Below are 25,750 nucleotides of genomic sequence, written 5' to 3' on the forward strand. Positions count from 1 at the left end.
CAAGACCCTTTCCCGCTCTGGGCTTCCAGCTCCATCTACCACAAGAGCATGGGTTTTGTCACATCCACAGTCCCTCCCAGCTCTCAGCTTTCTCCCAGGTTGGGGAACTGAGCAGAGGGAGAGAAGGAAGGCTCCAGCTGACAAGGAAGGGGCAGAGAAAGGCCACTGGGGAGGTGCTATGGACTGCACTGTGTCCCCCCGACCCCCAGTTCATATGATGAAGTCCAAATCCCCAATGTGACTGTATCTGGAGATAAGGTCTTTACGAGGTAATTAAGGTTAAATAAGATGAGAACGGTGGGGCCCTTATCTGATAGGACTGTGGCCTTAGAAGAAGGAGAGACATCTCTTTCCCACTCTCCCTACCATGTGAGGACACAGAGAAGGCTGTCTGCAAGCCATGAAGAGGAAGCAGAGGCTGGCGGAAACGGAATATGAGGATCTGAGATGGAAAGAGCACTGGGTTTTAAATGGGGTTCATCCCAGGGCCACACCTCAGAACTGCCACTCTCAAATTGTGGGTGCCTGCAAAAGTGGCTTCACCCCAGAGCCTCAGATTTCACAGCCACAAGATGCGGAACAACACGGCACCTACCCCACAGCACTGTGATGCAGACACAAGGCGACATCTGCAAGGGACCTAGAACAGTGGCCCCAGTGGAGATGTTCTAGGGGTACCTACCGTCTATATGAGGGGGGAGGGGAGCGTGCAGAGGATTTTAGTGCAGGGGCTGTGGAGGTAAATCCGTGGGGTTTAAATCCCAGCACTTCCATCCCAGCTGGGGATCCTGAGTGGGCCCTGACCCTCTCTGAGCCTGTTTCCACACCAGTGAGGCAGGGAGCCCCACACCTACTCAAAAGGGCTCATGAGGACCAACTGCAAAAATGTACAACCAGGACGCTGTCTAGAGTGACTCATAGAGCGGAGATGCTCTTGCTGAGGGAAACTGGTGAGGGAAGTTGCTGAAATCCCTATTTCAAAGCTGAGGCCCCATGGGTGCTACAAATGGCCAGTCCTGCCCACCCTGCAGCTCGCTGGGCAAAGAGATGGAACTCAGGGACCCTGTCTGACCCTCCATGCCAGCCTGGAAAGAACACAGTCCCAGGGGTCCCAGGGGCTCCTGGACAAGCAGGCAGCTGAGGACTCTCCCTGGCTTGGCCTGGTGGGTCCTGACCCCGGCTGCACGAGGGGCTAAGCCGCAAGCTCCGGGCAGATGTGCTTCCCAGGGCCCGCAACGAGGCCCACCAGAGTGAAGGTGTCCCACCTGTCAGTGTTCCCCACAGCTGATGTCATGGGACAGGAAAGACACAGAACAGATCCTTGCCCAGAACACCCTCACCCCGGGGCCTGTGAGCGCTTGACCAGCCCCTAAACAGACTCCGTGTCCCTTCCTGCCCTCAAGGACCTCATTAGCATCTGCCTTCCTGGTGGGAGGGAGAAGCTGTTGGAGTCTGACAGGTTGGGTGTCCACAAACTCCGCAGCCTTGGATGGAAGACTCCCCTCTCTGAGTCTCAGTTTCCTTGTCTGCTAAAGGGGGACCGCGATCCTTGCCAGCTCGGGGTGGGAGGTGCGTTTGAGAGCTGCACAGAGTGGATCTCCTTGGATGGCAGCTGCAATTATGACACTGGTCCACCATGATATCCCTGCCTCCAGGAAGCCTTCCCTGCTCGCTGGAGATGGAGTTAGACCCCATCTCTGAACGTCTGCCTCGCCCAGGTGACTCTTTTTTTTTTTTTTAAACCCAGGTGACTCTTACATCAGAAGCTACGTGAGCCACCCTCTCGCCCACAGGCACAACAGCACACAACCATCCACTCTCTTAAATGTGACACCCCCGAGCTCTCGCTGCACTGAGAACATGGGCGACTTCTCTTCCCCCGGCTTCACAATTTAGATTTACAAGCCCAAATGTTGCTTTTCTCGGATGCTTTACATTTAATTAGGTGTCCTAAGAACAATGGAATTGCAGAAGTACTTATATCACTTTGAATTAGTGGTGCAGCTCCTTCTAACTTCCTTAAAAATTTTTTTTCATATATCATTTTTTAAAATAGAACTCGTTATTTTAATTATATCCATTTAAATGTACAGGGGAGCCCTTGGATATTCTCAGCACGAATCATTAGGTATATTAGTGAAAAAGCACTTGGAATCTATCTGCATGCTGACACTCCATAATCTATTCTATTTGTGTCGCTGTAAAATAGATTTATATATAGATAACTACAAAATAGTTGCTCAAGATATGCTATGAATTTTATATTTAACCCAAGTCACACTTCAACATAAAATCTAAAGTCAGGCACTAAAAGGATATTTCTCAGTGAGTACATGCTGTCTGTGGTCATTGGTTACTGCTCAGGCCAGAATGCCGGGAGAGAAGCCAGACCAAGCGGGTCCCCACCCAAGGAATTCCCTAAGAGCCCTGGCCTTTCACTAAGGCAATGGTTCTCAAACTGTGTTCCTTAAAGGCCTAGGGGTTCCAGAGCACCCGTTAAGCCTGAATAACAGGGTGGTAGTGAGTACACCTCCAAGAACCCTACTTTCTCCATCTTCGATACCTACAGCTTTGCTTTTCGTGGAGGGTAAATGGTGCCTGCCACCCCCCAAAAAGATAGGCCTATGACCTAATCCCCAGAACCTGTGAATGTGAACTCACTTGAAAAAAGGCTCTTTGCAGATGTAATTCATTTAAGGATCCTTAGGTTAGATCATTCTAGATTTTCTGGGTGGGCCCTATATGCAAAGACAAGCTTCCTTATAAGAGACATGGGTGGGTCCTATATGCAATGACAAGTGTCCTTATAAGAGACATGGGGAATTCAACAGACAGAAGAGACAATACAGAGAAGAGCAGGCAGCATGACCATGAATTGGAGTGCTGCGGCCAAAAGCCAAGGAGTGCTGCGGCCACTCGAAGCTGAAGAGGCAAAGAGCACATCTCCCCAGAGCCTCCAGACAGTGTGTGACCCTGGCCCAAGACCTTGATTTCAGATGCCAGAACCGTGAGATCCAATTTCTCTTGTTTTAAGTTACCTAGTTTATGGTAATTTACTACAGCAGCCACAGGAAACTAATATACTACACGTGACTAAATTGTAAGAAATAGCTCCAGAGCAGTTAACTTTGCAAACCACTTACCTCCACCACCCCCAAAGTTTTCTTTTGCTTTGTGCTTACTCACCCCTGTGACCTAGTCTGATCTTGCCAGTTCAATGTGCCCGCAGAGCCTGCCTGGGGAGGTTTCAGAAACAAATCTCCTCCTCTGGGGTCTTACCAGATGGTTTGGTGCTTATACCCACTCCATCACATCTGAAGCTCACAACTGCCCTGTGGCCAGAAGAGAAACCAGAGCAGAGGACAGGCCCCACGTCTGTTCCTCCCCGTCCACATCCAGCCCTAGCCTGGGGCCTGCTGCATGGCAGAAACTCAATCAACAAGGAGAATGAACAGCATGCCCAAGGGCAAACAACTTCCAGCGATGAGCTTTTCTGAAAACAATAATTCCCACTGCTACCCTGGAGCCATTCCCACTAAGCCCTGCAGCCCAAGACCATGCAACCCAACAACTTCTCAGTGGATTGGAGGCCTAAAGACAAGCTCCATTTCTGGCCGTGCTGAAGGAAGCGTCCCAGTGATGCCAAGTACCCGAAAGTCAGACAACGTTCTTTCTGAGTACAATTTCTACATCATCCCACCAAAAATGCTAATGCGTGAAGTTCTACCAAGTTCTACCAAGTCAGGGTAGTAATGAGAAGTCCTCAGCACACTGGACTTCGGTCCCGCCCCTGACTGACTCGGTTTTCCCATTTGCACGACCAGGGAACAGGAGTCTGAGATGTCTGAGGCCCGGGTGGAGGCCAGACCTCTCCCCGCAGGTGTGCGTGCCTCCTCGCACAGGACAGGGAGCAGTGCATCTGTTTGTGCCCCAAGACTCAGCCTGAGGGCCACTCCACCTCCTCCAACGGCCACTGCTTATTTACTCGGGTACTTTAGCCACCTGAAAAAAATGTTAAGGGTGGGCAGGAATCTCTAAGCACAGTGTGTAAGTAATGACTTGGTTAACTCCCTCTAGAATAAAACCTCATTAAAACACTCCACTCATTACGCATGAGGGTTAACTGGCCTCAAGCTGAGCTTAAATACACTCTCCATGAAGGCATCGATGCACGGGGCGTTAAATAAATTAACATGCATCCAGCTGTGATTTCAGGGGCTATGTTTACCCTGCTGCAGAGGCTGACCACTGACCCAGTCCTCCAACTCTACCCAGCTGCCCACCTAGCAATGATCTGAGTACAAGTGATTAACTCTTCGTAGATGTTGGCAGGCTCCTCCTTGGCAATGCCTCCCAGGTCCAATGAGGTTTTTGCCGCCCCCATTCCACCAGAGCTGTTCTTTCCAAGGCCTCCCAGACCTCCATGCTCCTAGATCCAGTGGTCCCTTCTTGGTCCCCACTGAATTCGTCCTCTAGCTGCCGCCTTTGACGAGCTCCCCTCTCTCCTCCTCCAACTCTTTCCTCTCTATGCTCTGGGCCTGCAGGTGGGGCCTCCCCCCTTCCAGCCACTCCTCCGTCTTCTGCTGATTCCTCTTCACCAACCCAACCCTTACATGTCGACCTGCTGCAAGGATCAGTTCTAGAACCTCTTCTATTTTTATCTATACTCATTTCCTATGTGATCTCATCTAGATTCAAGCTTTCAAATATTAACTACGTGATGATGAATCTCAAATCGTATCTCCAGCCTGGATCTCCCCCCCGAGCTCCAGACTCACATGACAACCTCGACCCAGTCGCCTAACAGGCACCCATATTTATAGGTCCAAACTGAGCTGCGGCTGCGCCCCTTCCCCCAAGTCTAGAAAACCATTCTGACTCCAATTGCAGTGCGCTTCCTGCTAAACCCTGCAGCCTAGGACACCATCATCAGATAAGGGCTGTCTTCTCCATTTCAGTCAGTACAATTCTACCCCTCCAGCTCCTAAGACTCAGACTCGGGGATCATCCTCATCTCTTCCCCTACTAACCAATCTACCAGCAAAATCCTATCAACACCACCTTCAAAATACGTCCAGAACCTCACCACTCCTTACCACCCCGGGGCCACCACTCTCATCCAAGCTGCCTTCCCTTCTCTCCTGTCTCGCTGTAATACTCTAACAGCCCCTCTCCCTGCTCCTATCCTGGCCCAATGCCCCCAAATCGACATTCGACATGGCAGCCAGAGCCATCCTATTCAAATAAGCCAGGTCGTGTCACTCCTCGACTCAAAGCTCACCCATGGCTCCGTGTCTTACCCAGAGTCATGGCCAGAGTCCTCGCCCCGACCCCCGGGGCTCTCTGTGACACGCCCCCACGCGCCACCTGACCTCATCCGCTAACACCGCCACACCAGCGTGCTCGCTGTCCCCTGAGCACATGCGCAAGCTCCCGCCATAGGCCTCTGTATTTGCTCTTGGCTCTGCCTGAAACACTGCCCCTCCATCCCCCCCACTCCCCACGATGTCCCCACAGTTAGTTCTCCACTGCTCCAGGTCTTCACTCAAACACCCACATCCCTTCCTGGCTCCACACCTTCTGCTCAGTGTTTACCCTACACTCACGTAACATGCTTGTTACCTCTCATCCTCTTCACTGTCTGTCTCCCCAACTAGAACGAGAGCTACAAGAGGACGGGGACCTTGTCTCCTCGGTTCACTGTCACATGCCAGCACCTACAGCAGCGCCTGGCACGGGGGCTGATCAATAAGCACCTGTTCATGGAAGGAGTCAAGAACGAGCCCTGCAGAGGTCAATGCCATCGTGGCCTTCGAGGCGTCTCCTTCTACCCACCCCCCAAAGAACTATCGATGGCTGAACTGCTTCAGCTGATACCCAGAACTGAAGGCAGCAACGTCCCACCCATCTGGCCCCACCCATCTGGCCCTCGGTATAACATGGGCTGGGGATGGTTCACAGGAGCCAACGTTCTGAATAAGTGAAGCTTATTCCTGAAGTGTCACAGTCTTCTCTTCATCCTTTCCAATGGAAATTTTCTTAAACGTCACACACTCTTCCTACTTTCTGAAATGCTGAAATAGCACAGCCTGGTAATGCTCTGACACCAACTCTTTTTTACCTCCAGTTTTATTGGGATACTACTGATACATGTAAATTCAAGGTGGACAAGGTGATGATCTGATATTACAAAATGACATCAATTCTTGATGCAGGGTCACCGTTATATCTTCCATTAGCAGACTTGGGCCCTCAGGCGCTGAGGTCTCAGGGTGACACCCGCCAGAGAGCCTGCAGCCTCACACCAGTGGCTCTGGGAAGGCCCATCCCCTGCTTCTAACAGATCCCTGATCCGAATCTGCCCACCCATTCCGTGCAGTTCTGGGAGACCTCCAGAGGCAAGGGCTCTACACTGCTTTGTGCATCCCTGTGCCTGGCCCCTGGCTGATGTCAGCTAACGTCTGCTGTGTGACACAAACAGAAAATGGCCGTGTGTAAAAACGCCAGCAGGCAGGGTGAAGGAGATGCTGGTGGCAGTGATGCCAATGACAGGGTGAGTGAGGACAGGGCAGCTGCTATACACCAAGTGGCTAGGATGGCCATACGCATGCACCACCTCCCTGCTCTTCACAATGCCTTATGTGGCAGGTAGTTTGCTCTACAGACTAGAAAACCGAGGATCAGAGAAACAAAGTGACTTTCTCATGGTCACACAGCTTTCTAGTGACAGGAGCAGAATTCAACCAGGTCTGCCTGACTCCAACCCCTGGGCTTTTTTAATCATTTGGATGATTTCCATTTTTTCTCAAGAGGAGAAAATATTAAAAACACATGTTGAATGAACAAATAAATGACTAAATGACCGAAGGCTCCAAGAGATGGGGAACGTGTATTCCCTTGTCTCCTACTATATCCTTAGTATCTTGACCAAACAGGCACATGCTAGATGCTAAAAACAGTAACACAAAAATGCAAGAAAACAAAGGAATGCAGGGCCCCATCTCTGCCACACAGAAAGGTGCTTGGGCTCTGTGCTCAGCGCTGACCTTCAACTCTCCTTGATGTGCCCTAGAAGGGCTGCTGTGCTCACACCTGTCCCTTGGATGTAACGAGTCTCCTGTTTTTAGCCACAGGGACAGAAATCATGAGAATAAAGGTCGCAGCTTCACCACTAGCCTGGAAGAGCCCAAAGAGAGAACCTACAGCAAAACCCCAGTTTCCACAAACCCCAGTAACAAGGAGGCCGTATTTACTATTCCACCCATGATTCAAATCTTCATGCCATCATCCATGCCTTAATAACCCTTAGAATTATCCACTTCTGTCATGTATCACTGATATATTTTAATAAATAGTCAAGTAGAAAAGATTAGATTAATAGATTAAAACTATTAACCTATTAAACAACTCTTAACAGTCAAGAAATTCAAAATACCCTACAATGCATAAATATATCATTAGTTTGAGATAATTCTTAGGCACTTCATTTTCTTCAATGTATGGTGTCAGTCAGCCACAGCGCTGGGTAATACTGCAGCTCGGAAAGACAGCATGGAGACTTAAATATTAAGAGTTAATCCCCTGGTTAATTCAAACCTAAAATAGAGAAAAGCAGGAGTCTTGAGCAATGCTGTCAAGTCACAAACTCTGACACGTAGCAGGTGGGGCCCTCCACGGAAAGGGAGGGAGCCTCTTTCAAGGGTGCCGGGGCACATGGAAAGTTGGCCCAGGTCAGTAAAAAGAGTTCCTGTTAACAGCATCTTAAACAGATGCACTGCCTTTGTCTTCCGATGGGTCTGGCCGTGGTGCAATACACATCAGCTAGCAACGTGCACTGCTCTCTGAAGACCCACCTTGCCGCGGCTCTCCCCACACAACTTTTGCGACCCTGCAGACTCAGGAATTCTCACCCACTTAGAATGCCCCTGAAGGCAGGTGGGGAAGGGACGCCAAAGGAGCCCAGGCCCGCTGTCCTGCATCTTCTGGGGTACCCATGGTGTCCCATACAGACCCCAGAGAGCAGATAACTCAACCATGAAGAGTGAGGCTGTACCTAGGCTCTCATGCTGGCCATATAAACAGAGGATAAATACACCCCTTCTGCAGTCAGTGTTATTTCCTGGCGAGGCTGTGACTTAGCCTCGATCTCTGATGTTCAACTCCTCTGGCCATGCTTGGAATAAAACATAAAGAAGCTTCCCAATAGGACTGCTCCCCTTCCATCCTACCCACACCGACAACCGATGCCGGAAGCTGCCCAGCTGCTTGGAAAGCTCTTCCGTCCCTCCAATGTGCTCGCCCCATCCCGGCACTACATCTGGCCCCCGCCCCTCTGCTCTCTATCCACTGGTCCTTGAGATCGCCTGATGACAGTCTGAGGTCTGGAATGCACAGCCAGCTCTGTCCACATGCCCTCAGGTGAGCACCCGGGCCTGGACCCTCACCGCCCAGAGGCGTGCTGCCCCCCAGACACACGAACAAAACTCCTCACTGCTCGGTCCAGTCCCCCCAGGGGGTTTGAGGATGATCAACTAGGTGCGTGGACCGTTGCCAAGCTTCTTAACCTGCCCACACCTCTCTTTATTGACATGTAAGGGAGGCACCCAGCGCAGCACCACACACATGGTGGGACTCGGTAACGGTCAGTTCTCTTCTGCTGTCCTCATCAAGCACTCGCCAGGCAAAGCATGAAAAGTTTGGTCCAACTACGAAAAAAGATGAGCTCTTAGGCCACGGGTGGAGAACTCATAAATGAAGGCAGGAGAGGAATATTGAGCCCCTGTGAAAGCCAAAGGAGTGGAGGGCATGGCCCCCTACATGCAGCAGCGATGAAGAGGAGGGAGAAGTGGGCACACATGCCGGCAGGTTCATGGCAGGATGGGAGGGTGGGCGTGATCAAGGTGCTAGGTGTGATGTACCCACACTCTTAACCATCATGGTTTGGGCAGAACCTGGAGGAAGCAGAAGCTGAGGGGGAGGATTTTTCTCTCCTGTTGGCTGAGCCAGACAGACAATGTGGCTGTGGACATCTCCCAAAGTGCTTTCTCAGATCGAGGCCCCTTGTCATTAAGGGGCTCAAGAAGCAACCAGGTCAGACCATCCTGGCTCCATTCTCAAGACTGTGCTTCTTCCAGGACAAGGCTTGCTCTGAACTGGTAACTGCAGCTTCACAAGGAGAACTTTCTTAATTTGCTCAAAGAGCATAGGTGGGAAATTCGAGCTGGGTGGGTGGACGGAGCCCAGGTTCCCTAGAGACCTCAATCACTTCCCTTAACTGGACCACCCCAAGCTCAAGAACCGCAGTGCCATTTGGAAAAAGGATTCACTAATTTTGGTGCATACAACTTGTAGTTTGCATTTCTGAGGCTGTCTCCAGAGGACAAACCTAGGGACGTCTGAATTTTCCAGAATCTGCCCCATCTGTGCAGAGGCTAGGCTTAACAGTAACTGATTAAGCAGAGAGTGAACTCTGCCCACCAGAAAAGCAAGGGGCCCCTTGGAGTAAGTATATGAACCCTCAGAGTCAGTCTGCAACGTATGATTTTCGTAAGCCAAACTCTGCCCCAAGTTTGGTGGGGTGAGAATACACACTTCTGGAAATCAAATGAGCTCAAATTACAGGAACATAAACCTAGACTCAAGATGAAGATGCAGCCTGACTAAAATATACCCAGAGCTGGTTCTCAAATAATTCATTCTGCTAATACCATACTGGCCATTGACTAGCATTGGGCCTACTGATACTATTGAATTTTGTGCAAATAAGGTTAATTTGTTTAGGGCTACTTTAACTTTCCCGCTGAAAACCAAAATGCTAAACAACAAGAAGATATCATTGTAAAAATAATCATGCAGCCGTACACATGTGGTTATGAGATTAAACTGTCCACCGGTGAAAAATCTTGGCTTAAAGGACAAGACTCAAGTGAGGCCCAAAGCCATTTGACTATTTGGGTGACCGTGAACAAGTCTATTTCTCAGTTCTCTCTGAGAAGGAGGGATGCCAATCACTGCCTCACAGGGCCCCTGGGATGAGCAAGTGAGATGTGCAAACTGCAGGACACAGGAAGTGGATCACAGAAGCCCCTCGACAAACACGAGCTCCACCCCCACCCTCATCATCACCTCATTTCCTTCAGATCCTTGTTCAAATGTCACCTTCTTGCTGATGCAATACTCCTTCTGACTCCCCCGATCCCCCTTCCTGCCTTTCCCCCACAGCACTTTTTACCATATGACACACAATGTGTTTTCAGTATTCATTACGTCTCCTCCACTCCCACTAGAACATCGGCTCCACAAGACCAGTTCACCACTGTGTTGTCAGCACCTAGGTCAGACCCTAGCACTTAGCAGGCGCTCAGTAAGCATCTGTGGAATGAATGAATGAGACTACGTCTTACTACCTTCTCCCCCACCCCAATCTCCCTGTCTACAAGGTCCTGATCACTTGTTAGGCAACTGGTACACACAGAGAACAAATGAATCCATCAGCCTCTTCGATCCCTGGCTGTCTTATCTCCAGATGAAAGGGTTGGACCAGATTACCTACAGAGTCCTTCCAGTTCTGAAAACCTTCAACTGACAAAAAAAAGGCACAATTCTTCATTACAACAAGCCTAGAGCTACATTTACTTGATTATGAAAACAGCATTTCCTTTAGAATTTTCCACCGTTAAGGCCCCGCAGCCCCCCACATCTCTTAGAATAAGTGAGCTTTGGCTGCAGTTGTGCTATGTGATCTGTAACCTGCACGCCAGGTTAGCATTACCTCAAGGGCTGGGATCACTGGTCTTGTAAAATCAACTCAGGCTGGGTTACAGGGAAGTAAACCAAACCACAGTCGGTTGTTTCCTAGGACCAGAAACACCACCTCTCCTTGTCCCCCTCAATTTAACACTAATTTCTTAGCAGCCCATGCTGTTGGTTTTGGGGTTTAGCCAGAGGCCCTCTGGAGAAGGAACAAAATTAGGTGTCCTGGGCCAAAAGGAAGGCGCTGGGACGAAGCAGACCCTGATGTGCGTGGCACGGCTGGGAGCAGGGAGCGGAGCTCAGAGGGTCACAGGTCTTTTAAGGTCAGTCCCGACCAGGGCCATCCAGCCTAACTTTGACTTTGGGGAGCCTCGGGTCTTTGCCTCCCCATCTGAAACAGGGACTGCATGAGTCTAATCCTCCATAAAGTATCCCCGACTCTAAACCCCACCTGGCCAGTCTAACCCAAGGCCAGGGTCAAATTCACTGGTGGTGTCAGCTAAGGACTATGTTAATGTTCTCTGGACATTTGATGCAGAACTCACTTCTCGCACTGAACACTGGGTCACTCTACATTAATGCAGCTTTGGTCTTTCAAAGATGCTCTATTAGCTTTAATGACAATCAGTGTGAACTCACTTGTGAGCTCCTTCGGAGGCCTTGCCTTCTGGACAAGCCTCCAGCCTGTGGACCCGCCCTAACGAGCTCCTCTAACCTCTGTAAACTGATCACTTCCTATGGAGAAGCAGGAGGGCCCAGTGGTGAGGCACCTGAGTGAAAGGAGTCAGACTGGGGTAGGTATCCCGGCTGTGCTGCTCACTGCCAGCTGGGAAGCCTGACGCCTGTATACCTCTCTGGGCCTCAGCTTCCTCAGCAGTAAAGGGGGAATAATAAGAGCATCCTTCACAGAGCGATGATAAAGGTTACAACAATTAATAACTGTAAATCACCTAGCTCAGAGCCTGACATGTAACTGTGACTAAATGGTAGTTATTATTGTTAGAAATTTTTTCTTTATGTCTCAAGTCACACACTAAGGTTTGGACCTTCCCGGTGTACGTTCTGGCACTGAGGTAGTAATGGGGCTCCATCACTGAGTATATGCAAACCCAGCTTAATCAGGGAGAGCAAACAGGTGGCACACGTGCCACCTCCCACCTCCCCTGACCGGGCCAGGCATCTCTAATCTATCTCAGCACTCTTCTCCTTCTCACTACAGTCTTGGGGTAATAAGACTCAATACAGAGCTTCAGGCACCTATAGCACTGTGGGGAAAGCTGCCTGCTATCCTCTGATCACCAGGCAGAGATGCTGGTGTGGGAGAGACTCATGCACCAGAGAGTGAGGGCAAGGACCACATCCATATACAAATGATGAGGAGCCAAGGAAGACTTGTCTCCATCCACTGCTGCAGCCCCAGCACTTTGAACAGTGCCTGCCACGTAGCAACGCTCAAAGGTCTGTTGGATGAATAAATTAGCATCTAATCCACCTGAGTCCATAGCACAGAGCACTGGGCCTAACCAGGTGCTCAATGAACATGGGAGGGCAGTAGGGGAGGCTGGCTAGACCTTCACTTGAGTGCAGCGTCACCGAACAGAGAAGGCACTGGCTTAGGCAGGGTCAAGGCCTGACACTGCCACTCACTCAGCACATGACGCTGAGCAGGGCCTTTCCTCCTCATGTGTACAAGTAAGGGGGAACTAGACAAAGCCCAAGGCCCTTTCCAGTCCTGACATTCAGATTTAGGAAGCACTTCCAGGCACTGCCAGTCTCGGGACGCCCACTGCCCTGCAGGCCACAGCCTCAAACACAAGATCCCACTACCAGGGGCCCAGGAGAGAAACACAAAGGCGCTGGGCAGCTGCTGGCCACGTGGGTCACGGCCCAGATTCCCAGGCCCAAGCCGGCCATGCAGCCCTCCACTCCTGGCCCCAACATCACCCCATCTTCTCCCGTCTCACTCGGTGTACCCATCCCACAAACACTCACTGAGCGCTGGCTGGAGACCAGCCCACAGCAGTGAACAAGGCAGACGTGGCCTCTGCCTCTGGAGCTGGCACTCAAGAGGCAGAGAAAAGCACACAAATACGTGGAATAACTTAAGAACATAAACAGGCCACAAGGGCCACAGGCGGGGTCGGAGGGGGTCCGAGAAGCCTTCACGGAGGGGAGGATGGAACTGAGACCTGAAGGAGGAAAGGGCGCTAATCATGGGAGGATTGGGGAAGAGAACATCCCAGGCAAAGGAACAGCAGTTGCAAAGTCTCTCAGGCCAGAGGCTGGCAAACTACAGCCATTTGTGTATTTACATATTAGCTATGGCTGCTGTCGAATTACACTGGCAGAGTCGAGAAGCTGCCACAGACACCTATGGCCTGTGAAGTGTAAAATACTTACTATCTGACCCTTTATAGGTAAAGCTGGGTGACATCTGGTTTACAGTGTTGGATAAATAGCTAAAACAGACTGAGCAAGGCAGAGACATACGAGGAGACTGGGGACGTGGCTGGAAGCCAGGCCATGCTGGCTTGGGTGGGTCACACTGACCTCCAGCCTGGTGTCACTGCCTCCATTCTACCCTCTCTGATCCACCCTGCAAACCGGGGCCACGGTGATCTCCCTGAAACACAGAGCTGAACACCTTACTCATCTGCTCTCGTGGTTTCCCAAAGCACATTCCAAGGAACACTGGCTCCATGGGATGAAGTTCAGTAAAAGTGTCCCATCATTAAGGAAGTTTCTCCTCTCTCTGGGATGCTCTCGAGCAAGCACACTAGCACATGAAAAGCTGGGAAAAGTTCCACAGCAAAGAAATGTCTTGACTTTGTTTAACTCACTATCCTTCAAATTTATTTGGCCGTAGAACCCCTATTTTTCCACAAAAATCTATTCACCTTTAAAGAACTAGTGTTCCATGAGCTGAAGGGCAACCCCCTCTGCTTGGCATACCCAGCTCCAGCAAGTAATCCTAGAGCCTGCTCTAGATTTTGTGGGTGTGGCCTGGTAAGCCATCTCTCTATCTAGTCTGTCCCTTGCCTTCTTCTTGCCGCCCATGCCCTAAATAAAGGGCATCCGGCCACTCCAGCTCTGCTCCACCTAAAGGAACAGCAGCAGCACTAACGCTTACACCAAGTATGTGTCTGCCTGCACCCCTGGTGGTGGAGGTCTACTACATGGGCCTGTCCGGCATCGCTTTCCCCTGTCTTTGGTAATGACAGCCCAGCTCACCTTTGAGGACCACCCTTCCCCCATCCCCTGCCAGCTCCAAGGGTGAGGTCTGGCTAAGCAGAATTCTCCATCCTCCTGCTTTGGAGGAACGGGTTCAGGGGATGTGCACAGGACCCATGCCAGGCCACTGAATTCCAGACAATGACGGGCTTCCCTGGAGTTCACCATGCAGCAGCCAAGATGGGATCCAAGCCCCAGTCCTTCTGCCCAGTCTCGTGCTTCACCCCTAAGACTCCCTCAACTTGAGCAGCCAAGGCCAGTTCAGCACTGAGTCATCCTTGGATTCCAGTCACAGGGGCACCAGGAGGGCAGGAAAGTGCTACCCACAACCTCACATCCTCCAGGGAAGTATGGATACTCCTCAGCAAAGGGGGCTGGCCTGGACTATTCATTCTTTCAGGTGGAAGGTGATGACCAGAGAAAGGTGGTCGTCAGTCATGCAACCAGGGAGAAGGAGAGTGGGTTGCAGTAGGGGGCGGGGGAGGGGAGCATACCTGCTTGCCGTACTTTTCCTTCCAGCTGCACTGGCTCCGTCAGCCTGCAAAAGAAACCCGAAACACCTATATCAGCCAAGAGGAAAACACAGACTTCACCCACGGTACCCTACCAAGCTCCCACTCAAACACCAGCCTACAGAGGGGTGAGCCAGCCACAACCCCCCGCTCCATTCTTCCAGGCTAGAGAAACCTGCCCCCAGTGGTAAGAGTGAGTTAAGACAGTCAATCCCTGCACCCCACCCCCAACCCCAATTCGCTTGGCCCTTTAAATCCAGCTGAGCACCCACTGCCAACACAAACCCAGCAACCACAGAGCCCTGGGGACTCAGTGAAAAGTAAGTAACCAGCTAAATCTGAGATTGAATTGCACCATTTTTATTTTCAGCTGGGATTTCCAATAAAACAGTAGCTGCAGATTTATTCCTACCAACTGGAGGGGGAAGATCCTATTATGTTAAAATAGTCTGTCCCCCAACCCTGCAAGCAGGAGGAGGCAAGAGAGCGCCAGTTCATAATCTCTTTTATTTGGGGGTGGGGGATGGGAAGATAAGGCTGACCAAATGAAATTTTCAGAAATCATAAAATTTTGGTTCAGATGGAGAGACTGAGGCCCTGGGAGAGGACGGAGCTGCCTGAAGTTTCAGCAGGACCAAGTGACAAACACCTGGGGATCCGGACTGCTTAGGCCAGTGCCAGGGGACCTCGATGAGGCGGCCAAGGATACGGGGAAAACGCCTGGGTTCTCCATCACCCCTGGTTGGAGATGCATTCCCCAGCTTTGTCAAAACATTTATAATAACAGTAATCATAGTTAGAATAATGCAGGTTCAAGATTCCAGCACATATGTGTTTCCAAATTCAGAATCTTTCCAATTTTAGAAAGGCAACGTGGCGCATGTGTTCTATATTTTGAAATAACCCTGGCAGGGTCTGGGGAGCCCCCAGTACACAAGCACGTTGATATTTCTCTAGTGAAACGTATGCAGTCAGCCCTACGTGGGCTAAATGAAGCCGGCAACTTGCCTCTTCCCCTCTCAGGTCAAGTTCTGCCACCTCACCAGTTACCAAACATCTTTTTGTTTTCAAGCTTTTTGAATTTCGGGATTGCAGACGAAGGACTGAGGACCTAGAAATAAAACAGCAGCAGCTACCTTTGGATGAGTGCTTTCGAGAAGCTGCAAACTGGCAAAACCAGATGGCGGACTTTGATTTAAACAGTCAATATATAAAAATAAAGGGATTTCACTCCCCAGAAAGTCAGATTTCAGCTTCTGAAAGCAACACATCGTCCCACATGACCAGTCAACTAGAGCTGACATTCACGGTTCACCACAGTCCCCTCCATCCCCTCTTGCCTACTTCCCAGCCCTCTGGCTTGGCCCCTGCCGGTACCTAGACTCGTTCCCCCAGCTAACTTTCCATCCAGCACTAGTGTATAGGCATTTAACGCCTCTCATTTAATCCTTTTGATAGGTTCCCCAACACACATACACAAGATCCCCATTTTACAGGTGAGGCACCAAGGGTCAAAGAACTTCAGTCATTTATCCAACATCCCACAGCTACAAGCCCAGGTTTGGGTCACTCCACTGCCCGCCTTCCTCAGCTCTGGAATATTTTATCTCCCTCCAACACTCAGGAGTGCCAATTGGGAAACGGGGTGAACGCACACAGCCCCCACTACCCACACGAGGGAAATGGAAAGGTAAAGGACAAAGAGGGAGGTAGAAACGTGAGGCCTGGGACGGAGCAGTTAATGGGATGCCAGTGCATTATTTCCATGGAAGAAACAAGAAAGCGGAAAATGTTTTGCAAATCATTTCACTGGGAGCAAGAGAACAGGATCAATTACAGTCTCTTTCTGACATCTCACATTCCGCAAACTTGTATGGAAAGCGAATGGGAAGAAGTTGTTCTAATGCTCAAATCAGAGGAGGCAGAGTGGTGGGGTGGAAATTCTGCCCCAGAGAGCTTAAAAAAACTCTAAAATCCCCAATGATCTCTCACCTTTCAGACTGAACTCTCGGCATGTATTTCTAGAATTTCATACTTTTTTTTTTCCCGTCCTTTTCCTTCACAGTTTCACACAGAGTTGACCAGTTTGAGCATCCTGAACATGGGACTGGATGGGGGAAAAGAATCTTCTTTTCGGCACACCTGACCATCTCCACCCATTTTTCCCGTTTTTCCCGTTTTTCCCTTTCATTGTGTTTAGGATATTTGAGCTTCTCAGCACTGGTAGCTACATGCATTTTTGTTTTCTACCCATTTTTAGAAAACAAAGACAAAATGCTAAAAATGTTCAAAGAGCTGTCCAAACAAATCCATCTGTATAAGCCTAGATGGTGCGACAGGGGAGATGGGATGGCTGGAGGGAAGAGTACATCCTTGCAGGGTGGGAAATGTCCATTTATTAGCAAATATGAAAAGCGGATACGGGAAGAGGGTAGAGATGGACAATTGGCATGACGGATATCCAAGAGAACACGTGTCAGTATCTCAGCACCTGTCAGTCTCAGCTTTTGGGCCTGGCTGAGTCCAGACCCACCGTTAATTAGAGGGGACAGCTTCTCAGGGCCCCACCAGCCTCAGTGCTGAAAGCACTGATTCTCAGTTGTAGAGAACCCTAAGGTGCCAGGCTGGCTTTGTCTGTGTCCTCACAAATATCTCAAAGCAAGCCCTACTGTTTGAATTAAGTTGACTTTGCCATTTTCCTAGGCCCAAATGGTCTACTACCAGCAATTTCATGCCATTCAACCCAAACCACAAACTCACCTTTACCCAGTGTAATTTGATCTGATTCACAATTTGAATCAAAGTTCAAGAGCACAGGGCTTATAGTCAGACAAGTCTAAGTTCAAGTCCTGGGTCTGCCATTTTCGAACTATATAATCCTTGGCAATTCTCTGCACTCTCTAGGCCTCAGTTTCTTCACCTGCAAAATGGCAATATGCCAATCCTAGGACCTATCTCATGGGACTGGAAAGAGACTTAAAACAAGATAAATACGGTATACATGTAAAGTACTTAGTGTGAGCCCAGCTGTAATAATAATAATCATTAACAACCCTAGATACAGCTATAAAGGGTACCATTTATTGGGCCCAAGAAACTGAGGCACAGAAATATAGAGTTACTTCTACAAGATTACACAGCAGATGAACAAGAGGCAGAGCCAGGTCTGGACTGAGCCAGGTGTCTTCCCAGCCTGTCTTCGGGCCTGATCTGAATCCTGGGCTGTAAGTCAGAAGGTCATAAGCATCTACCAGACCCCAGTGCCCTGAGACCTTCTCCAAAGGGCTGGTCAGAAGGACAATGAATGCAGCGATGTAGGTAAACTACTAAGCACAGGTCAGGTATGTGCAGTAACCGTTAAAGCAATGGACACTCTACTGCTGTTGCCACTGGACCATGTGCTCCTAAAGATGCAGCTCCTGCCTGGCTCTGTCTGGGTCCTACTTTGAACCTTGGACAATCTCTTTCCCTTCCCTGGACTGGAGGTTCTTATAGGTAAAAACAAGGACAGGAGGCACGAGAGTTCAATCAGATCATCTCCTCTTTTTCATCTCTGATACTCTATGTGGAGCTGACCCAACCTTAACCAAACCCCTCAAGTGTAAATGAAATATGGTGGGGGAAGTGGACTCGTGAGAGGCCCTCCTCCTCACTCCCACATAGGTGGGGGTAAAGGTATCCAAGCCCCGCCCCCCAGCTCCCCATAAGGGTACCTGCCTCCTCTCCCAGCCCCGTCCATTCCTTCACACACCAGCTCCTTCTCAGGACCTGGGCAAGGCTATTTTTGGTTTCATTCGATCCTCCTCTTCCCTCCCAAATGAACGTTAAGTTGTTCTTTTCCATTCTCTTATTAAGGATTTTCTTGGAAAGAAAATATTATTCCAAACGCAGAAATTTTATTTCTAAATTTGTGCAAATGTAAGTTGTAAGACATTAGCTGCATTTCACATTTTGTGCAAATGGCAGAAACAGGCAATTCGTGTGCTACGGGATGGGGGCTGGCCAACGATTTCGATAAAATAAACCCTTTTTTAATTTAAATGCTAATGCACTGAATTAAAATTTAATAACTGAGGAAATTGAAAAGCGGAGCAGGAATATTGGAAATAAATCCAAGCAGAAACAGCTGAAATTAAAAATTCTAGAGAGTGGGAGGGTAGCAGCTAAGCTGTCTTATATGATTACATTTTTTTTTTTCAGAATGAAGCAAAAAAAAAAAAAAATCCTATCTCTCACTGGCTCTAGGGCAGTAAATCCACAGTGCTGTGATTTATTGCTCAATTTTCCTGAGGGAAAAAGGCTTTCTTTCATGCTGAAATATTTCATAAATTTCAAGCCAGCATAAATTCTTAATTTAAAAGTTATGGAGGTCACATTTAGTGCACTGGTACGGTTCCAAAATCTTAAAGGAATAGCAGCAACCCAAAAAAATAAAAAGCAAAAAGGAGGGGTAGAATTTGCTCCTTTTTTTTTTTTTCCTTTTTTCCTTTTGGTTTTAATTCATGAGTTGAAATTTCATTATTAAAGATTCTTCCTGGATGGATGGAACCCAAGCAAGCACGTGGGGAACTGGTGTGTGTTTGGAAATCTGCTGCAAAAGATGAAGAGATAAAGATTTAATTCAATTATAAAAAGGCTTTTTTTTTTTTTAAAGCCACTTGAGGAATTTCTGGTAAAAATTTCCTCCCTTCGTTGCCCGGGAAGGGGGGGAGGGTGCCCAACGTCATTGCTTCTCCGAGATCGCCAATCTTTTGTGCACACTGATATATGCATTTGTTATACAGCTGTTCAGCGGCGGAAAGAATGCTGGGGAGCCCATAATTCTAAGCAAATCAATCAAAAATTAATGATTTGTCATGCTTGCACAATGGAGGAAAACAGCTCCTTGGGTCCTGGCTGCCTGATCTCGAAGAATGAAATGTCTTTCTGCGATAAGAGAGCAGAGCCAGGGGCTCTCAGGGAGGCCAAGGGGCCACTGCAAATGTGGGGGCTGGTGGCCCCGGAGCTGAGAGGATGGAGCGGGCACCTCCAAGATGGCGCATCAGCCTGTCAAGCCCAGGATGGACCTGAGGCAGCACATTTCCACGGTGGTGGTATAATTAGGATCTTGCCTTTTCCCTCCCCTACTGCAACTCAAAAATTGCTTCCTCTCTGGAGACTTCAATGACTCCCCCCTCCCCCCCCCCACCAGATTGGATGAGTCCCCGTTCACTGTTCTCCCAACACTGCTAACATACCACCACCAGTGCCTTTCACCAGCTCTGTGCGATGGGGACCACAGTTCCTGGAGGGACTGTGTTCCCCCAGACTGTGCGCTCCTCCTGGATAAAGACCACGTCCTGCACGTGGCTATGTCTCCAGCAACCAGCCTGGGGCCTGGCACAAGGGGAATATTCAGCAAATGTGGTTGAATCCATTAATTATTATTCCTCAGGAAATACTGATACTGAGAGGTTGCTTAGATGAATGATAAACTGCACTGGCAATCAGACTTGGATAAAATACAACAACTGATCTTCAATATCAATCACATCTTTATTCATTCAACAGATAGTTCTCGAAAGCCTACTATGTGTCAAGCACTATGCTCGGCTGTAGATGGACAACCTCAGATCCACTGGTGAACAATTCCTAATCTCCAGTGTTCACCGCTTCTCAGCTTCCTTCCATCCTTGGAAGAGAAGAGTGAACGTGAACCTGGGAGAAGGAGGGACGTTCTCTGCGTGCTCAAACGCCTTTGAAGTCTCATATTCTTTCTTACTAATTCACATGAATGTTATATCCACAAGTACCAAATGCATATTAGTCCATAATATGTCTGTGTACTTCATACATATGTATGTATGTTAGTTTGAACATAAAAATTGTTTTAAATTACCAACTGGTATAACTGACCTGGCAGGAAGATGCCCAGCCTCAGTGGTGCACTTGACCAGAGGCCTGCAGGAGGCACCAAACCTTCAAAAAGCACCTACCAGAGCCCCAGGACCTGCCCAGAAGATGATTTTATGTCCCCAACTATTTCCTGAGGACAGGAGGACAAGTGGGTCTGGAACAACTTAATCTCTTTCCTTTCCAATAGCCAGTGGATCCCCCAAACTTAACCTGAACTTTCTGTCCCATTGAGACACATGACTCATGTCAGAAGAAAGTCATTTGCTCATCTGACAAGTATTTACTGAGCTCCTTCTATGCACCAGACACTGTTCTAGGCAGTTGGGATATATCCCTGCCCTCAGGGTGATTAGACTCAACAGGGGGCAGATGGTAGTATTAGGGGTAATAGATTAGTAAGATACGTAGTATGCTAGAAAGTTATCAGTTCTGTGGCAGAAAAACAGAGAAGGACCAAGGGAGGAGCCGTGGGCTGCAATTTTAAATAGGTGATCAGAGTAGACGTCACAGGGTAAACAATGGAAGGTGAGGGGGGTGGCCACGTGATGACTGGGGAAAAAGGAATGGCCAGTGGGAAGAACCCACGGCAGGAGTGCACCTGGTATGATCAACGCACGGAGAGGATGCCAGCGTGTCTGGGGCAGAGTGAGCGAGGACAAGAGGAGGCTGGCCGTGCAGAGGCTCACAGCCACTGACGGGCTTTTGCTTTCACTCTAGGGAGCCGCCGGAAGGTCGCGGTAGAGTCTCATAACTTGACTTCCATTTTAAAAAGAGCCTTCTGGCTACTGTGTTGAGAACAGACCATGCAGCAATGATGGAGGCAGGCAGGAGGCCAATGAGGAGATTATCGTAGCAGCCCACAAAAAAGATGAAGGCAGCTGAGACCGGGGTTGTGGCAGTGAGGGAACTGGGGAAGCATTGGGTTCTGACTATACTGGAAGGTAGAACCAAAAGGACTTGCTGATGAACTGGATGTGGCATATGAAAAAAAAACAATCGGGAAGATTCCAAAAATCTTGGACCAAGAAAAATGGAACTGCGTCTCTCTAGTGCATGAGAATATTAATCATTAGCACAGCACTTTATAAATTGTTACACCACATCGAATCTTCCAATAACCCTGTGAAGAAGACACTGCAGTTTATCCCCTTTGACTAAGAATTAACCAAGTACCCAGAGGGGTCAAATACCGTGCCCAAGGTCACAGAGCTGGCCAATGGCATGGCCAGGGCTCACACATGTCTTCTCACCCCAGTTCATGGCCACTTCCTCTGCATACTTGGCGCTTCATCTCTAGAACTGCCAAATCAAACCTGCCCCCAAACAATGTAGATAAACTGTTTTCCTATCCAACCACTGGGCCCCAACTCAAGCACAGGTAGTTCCTACTTCTACTCACCAGGTTTTCTGAAAAACACCCATTAAAGGTGATTGTACCACTGAACAATAGTTTTGCAAGTTAAAAGAGGATTCCATTCCCAGGGAACTAAATACGTTATAAATTCCCTAATTAGACCTTGCTTCTTAGGTCACATTCAGTGATATGTTTCTAGCATGTGGTACTTGGTTTTAATTTTGTATTTATTTTCCCAACTGAACATGGTTAATCAAAGCTACTGACTGAGTGTTCAGGGTTCCAAGCTTGAGTGGTGGAGTGGAGGCTGCCAGAGAAGACTCTGGGTGAAAAGAACTGGAACCCAGGGTGCTGATACCATTTTTCAGTGGGTATTTATAGAGTTCAGACTAGATGTGTGACTCTCAGCAAGGTCTTGGGGGACTAATACTAAGATGAATTAGACATGGTTCCATATTCATTCACCCAAATAATGCCCATTAAGTGCTTACTATGTGCTGGGCACCAGATAGTTATTGGGGACACAACAGCAACAAGAACAGTGGGGGAAACAGGCTGTGATTATTTACTTCATGCTATGCATTTATAATTACCAACGGAGAGATGTGCTCTGAAGAGAAAGGCCTAGATTCCATGAGCATCTTTGACAACAGGATCAGGAAGGGCTTTCCTGAGAAAGGGATGCTGGAACAGGGCACACAGAGCTCCCATTCAATAGTGGGAATGCAAAATCTAACGCAAATGAAGCTGACACAAGCTGGGTGCCAGGGAGCAAGCAGAAGGCTGCCATCTTGTCCCACTGGGAATCCTGGGTCTCTGAACCCTGCAGGGCTGCAGCCTTCTCTGAGGGCTTCCACCTCTGGAGGAAGGAACCGGCCCACTGACATGGCCAGGTTCATACAAAGGGCTCCTGCCCAGACCCCAGGCCAGAGCACAGAGGCTGAGGGAGATCCCTCATTGACTGGCCATGTTTCCAACAACAAGGGAAACTCATGGGAAATGCCCAAAGTCTTTATTCCTCTAGGTTACCATGCCCTTCTGTTCCTCCTCAAGCTCTTGCTATCTGAGGACAAGTATCAAGAAATAAATCAGGCTTCCTGGGAATGGAACCAGCACAGGCCACCTCTGTTTCATTTGAGTTTCCAGGTACAAGCAGGTTCTTCTCTCTGGTGGGCAGCCATGCAGGCTGGAGCAGGACCCTATTACTGACATCACCATCCCCATCATCATCATCACCATCATCACCATCCCCATCATCCCCATCACCATCCCCATCATCCCCATCATCACCACCATCATCATCACCATTATCACCATCATCACCACCATCCCCATCATCATCATCCTCACCATTCCCATCGTCACCATCCCCATCACCACCATCCCCATCATCTCATCACCACCATCATCACCATCCCCATCATCCTCATCATCACCACCATCACCATCATCATCCCCATCATCATCACCATCATCATCGCCATCACCATCGCCATCATCATCACTATCCCCATCATCACCATCACCATCATCACCATCATCATCCCCATCCTCATCATCCCATCCCCATCATCACCATCCCCATCCCCATCATCCCCATCATCATCATCCCCATCATCACCATCACCACCATCATCACCATCCCCATCATCCTCATCATCACCACCATCACCATCACCACCATCATCATCACCATCATCATCGCCATCACCATCGCCATCATCATCATCATCACTATCCCCATCATCACCACCACCATCACCACCATCATCATCACCATCACCATTATCACCCCCATCCCCATCATCACCATCACCACCACCATCATCACCACCATCCCCATCATCATCACCACCATCCCCATCACCATCATCACCACCATCCCCATCATCATCATCACCACCACCATCATCACCACCATCACCATCATCATCACCACCATCATCATCACCATCACCATTGCCATCATCACCATTCCCATCATCATCATCACCATCATCACCATCCCCATCACCATCATCATCATCACCATCCCCATCACCCCCATCATCATCACATCACCACCCATCATCACCATCACCATTATCACCATCATCATCACCACCACCATCATCACCATCCCCATCATCATCGTCATCACCATCATCACCACCATCACCATCATCATCACCACCATCATCCCCATCATCACCACCATCACCATCATCATCACCATCATCACCATCATCATTACCATCATCACCGTCACCACCACCAACATCACCATCACCACCATCACCACTGTCTTTGTCGTCGCCATCAACAGCTGGTAATTACTGAGCACCTGTAAACCAGTCTGAGGAGTTTTGGCTTCACTCCAAGACTCAGGCTGCTCGGAAGGCATGTGCACCTCTGAAAGCAACTGCTGACTGCAATACGGACACAGGGAGCCCAACACGGAAGCCAGTGTCACCTTCTAGGGAAGATATGATGATGCTTTGGGGAACCACGGTGGAGGAGAAAAAGCTCCAGGACCTAAAGCTATTGGGAGTGACAAAGATCTCCTGAGATAGAGTTTGGAAAGCAGCCAGGGTGGAGCTGGCATGCAGCAGTTGCTCAAATAAGTGACAGGTTTAAAAATAAATGCACCAGACTTCCCTGGTGGTAACAGTGGTTAAGAACCCACCTGCCAATGCAGAGGACACGGGTTCAATCTCTGTGCCAGGAAGATCCCACATGCAGGGGAGCAGCTAAGCTCATGCACCACAACTACTGAGCCTGTGCTGTAGAGCCCCATGAGCCACAGCTACTGAAGCCCATATACCCTAGAACCCACGTGCCACAACTACGGAAGTCCGCGTGCCTAGAGCCCATGCTTTGAAATAAGAAAAGCCACCCCAATGGGAAGCTTGCACACCAAAACAAAGAATAGCCCCCCCCTCGCCACAACCAGAGAAAGGCCACGTGCAGCAATGAAGACCCAACACAGCCAAATAAATAAATAAAATAATTTAAAAAATAAATTAAAATTAAATTAAAAAATAAAAATAAAAATAAATGCACCACTGCAGCCGTTGAGGAACCCTGTCAGCCCTGGACTGTGTGCAGAGGGTCAGGAGTAAAAGGTGAATCTATTTCTACCCCTGAGGCCTGACTCATGGGCCTTAGAAGAAGTGGGGGCGGGGGGGGGGGGGCTGGATCCTGGCTCAGAGAGGAGGGGCAGTTGCCTCCCCTGGGCTGCCATGTGGGACTCATCACCCAGACCACAAGCCTCGCTCTCAACCCAGGGCACCAGATGGTACCACAATGGGAGCCCACAGTCCCTACACGGACCTAAAGGGTCTAGAATAGTTGCTGGTTGCTTAATGAGCGTCAATCCTATTTGCCCAGCTGAGCTGCATCACAAGAGGTTCTAAGGTTGCATCAAAAAGCATGAGGTTGTTCCTGAGGTCAGGCTCAGCAAGGTTACTGGTGTTCTGTTTTGTTTTTTTAACTTTTTAAACTGAAATAATTTTACATTTATAAGACAGTTGTGGAGAAACTACAGGGATTCCGTCTGCAAAAGGGCTGCTGGAGGGGGCAATACAGTGGCATTAAGACTGTTCAGGGGCTGATGCCAGCATGCAGGGAGGGTCAGCTGAAGCCTAAGCTAAGCAAAGGGAGGCCTGGTTTCCCTCCCCGGGACCAACAGTCAAAAAGCCCTCAGGCTCTAAGACTAAACCATGAAGCAGGACCCCAGCAGTAGGGGAGGTGGTCACTGGGAGTCAGGCGGGAGCAGAAACCCTGCCACTTGCTGGCTGGACCTTGGGCGAGTGACTTGACCTCTCAGTGCCTCAGTTTCTTCCTCTGTAAAATGAGAGTGATGCCAGTGCCCACCTCACAGGCTGCTGTGAGGATGAAGTTAGCTTATCAGTCTCACACTCAGAGCAGGGCCTTTACATCCACATAGTGTCAGCTTGTACTATTAGTCCAGCCTAAAGGGCCCCAAAGGAGGATAACACCAGCAAGCCCAAGCGGCCAGCATCTA

At 49.2% G+C, this 25,750-nt stretch overlaps 1 protein-coding gene across 15 annotated transcripts in view; it reads right to left on the reverse strand.

Annotated features, from left to right (window-relative positions):
• ZNF618 (zinc finger protein 618) overlaps positions 1-25,750 on the reverse strand; it is a 174,720-nt gene that overhangs the window by 62,582 nt on the left and 86,388 nt on the right. For all 15 annotated transcript variants that reach the window (XM_057721701.1, XM_057721702.1, XM_057721700.1 and 12 more), the window contains exon 2: positions 14,478-14,521. In XM_057721701.1, the coding sequence (XP_057577684.1) occupies positions 14,478-14,521 (44 nt within the window). The remainder of the gene's footprint in view (positions 1-14,477; positions 14,522-25,750) is intronic.

This window comes from Hippopotamus amphibius, chromosome 2 (assembly GCF_030028045.1).
Source record: "Hippopotamus amphibius kiboko isolate mHipAmp2 chromosome 2, mHipAmp2.hap2, whole genome shotgun sequence".
Classification (NCBI taxonomy): Eukaryota; Metazoa; Chordata; class Mammalia; order Artiodactyla; family Hippopotamidae; genus Hippopotamus; species Hippopotamus amphibius.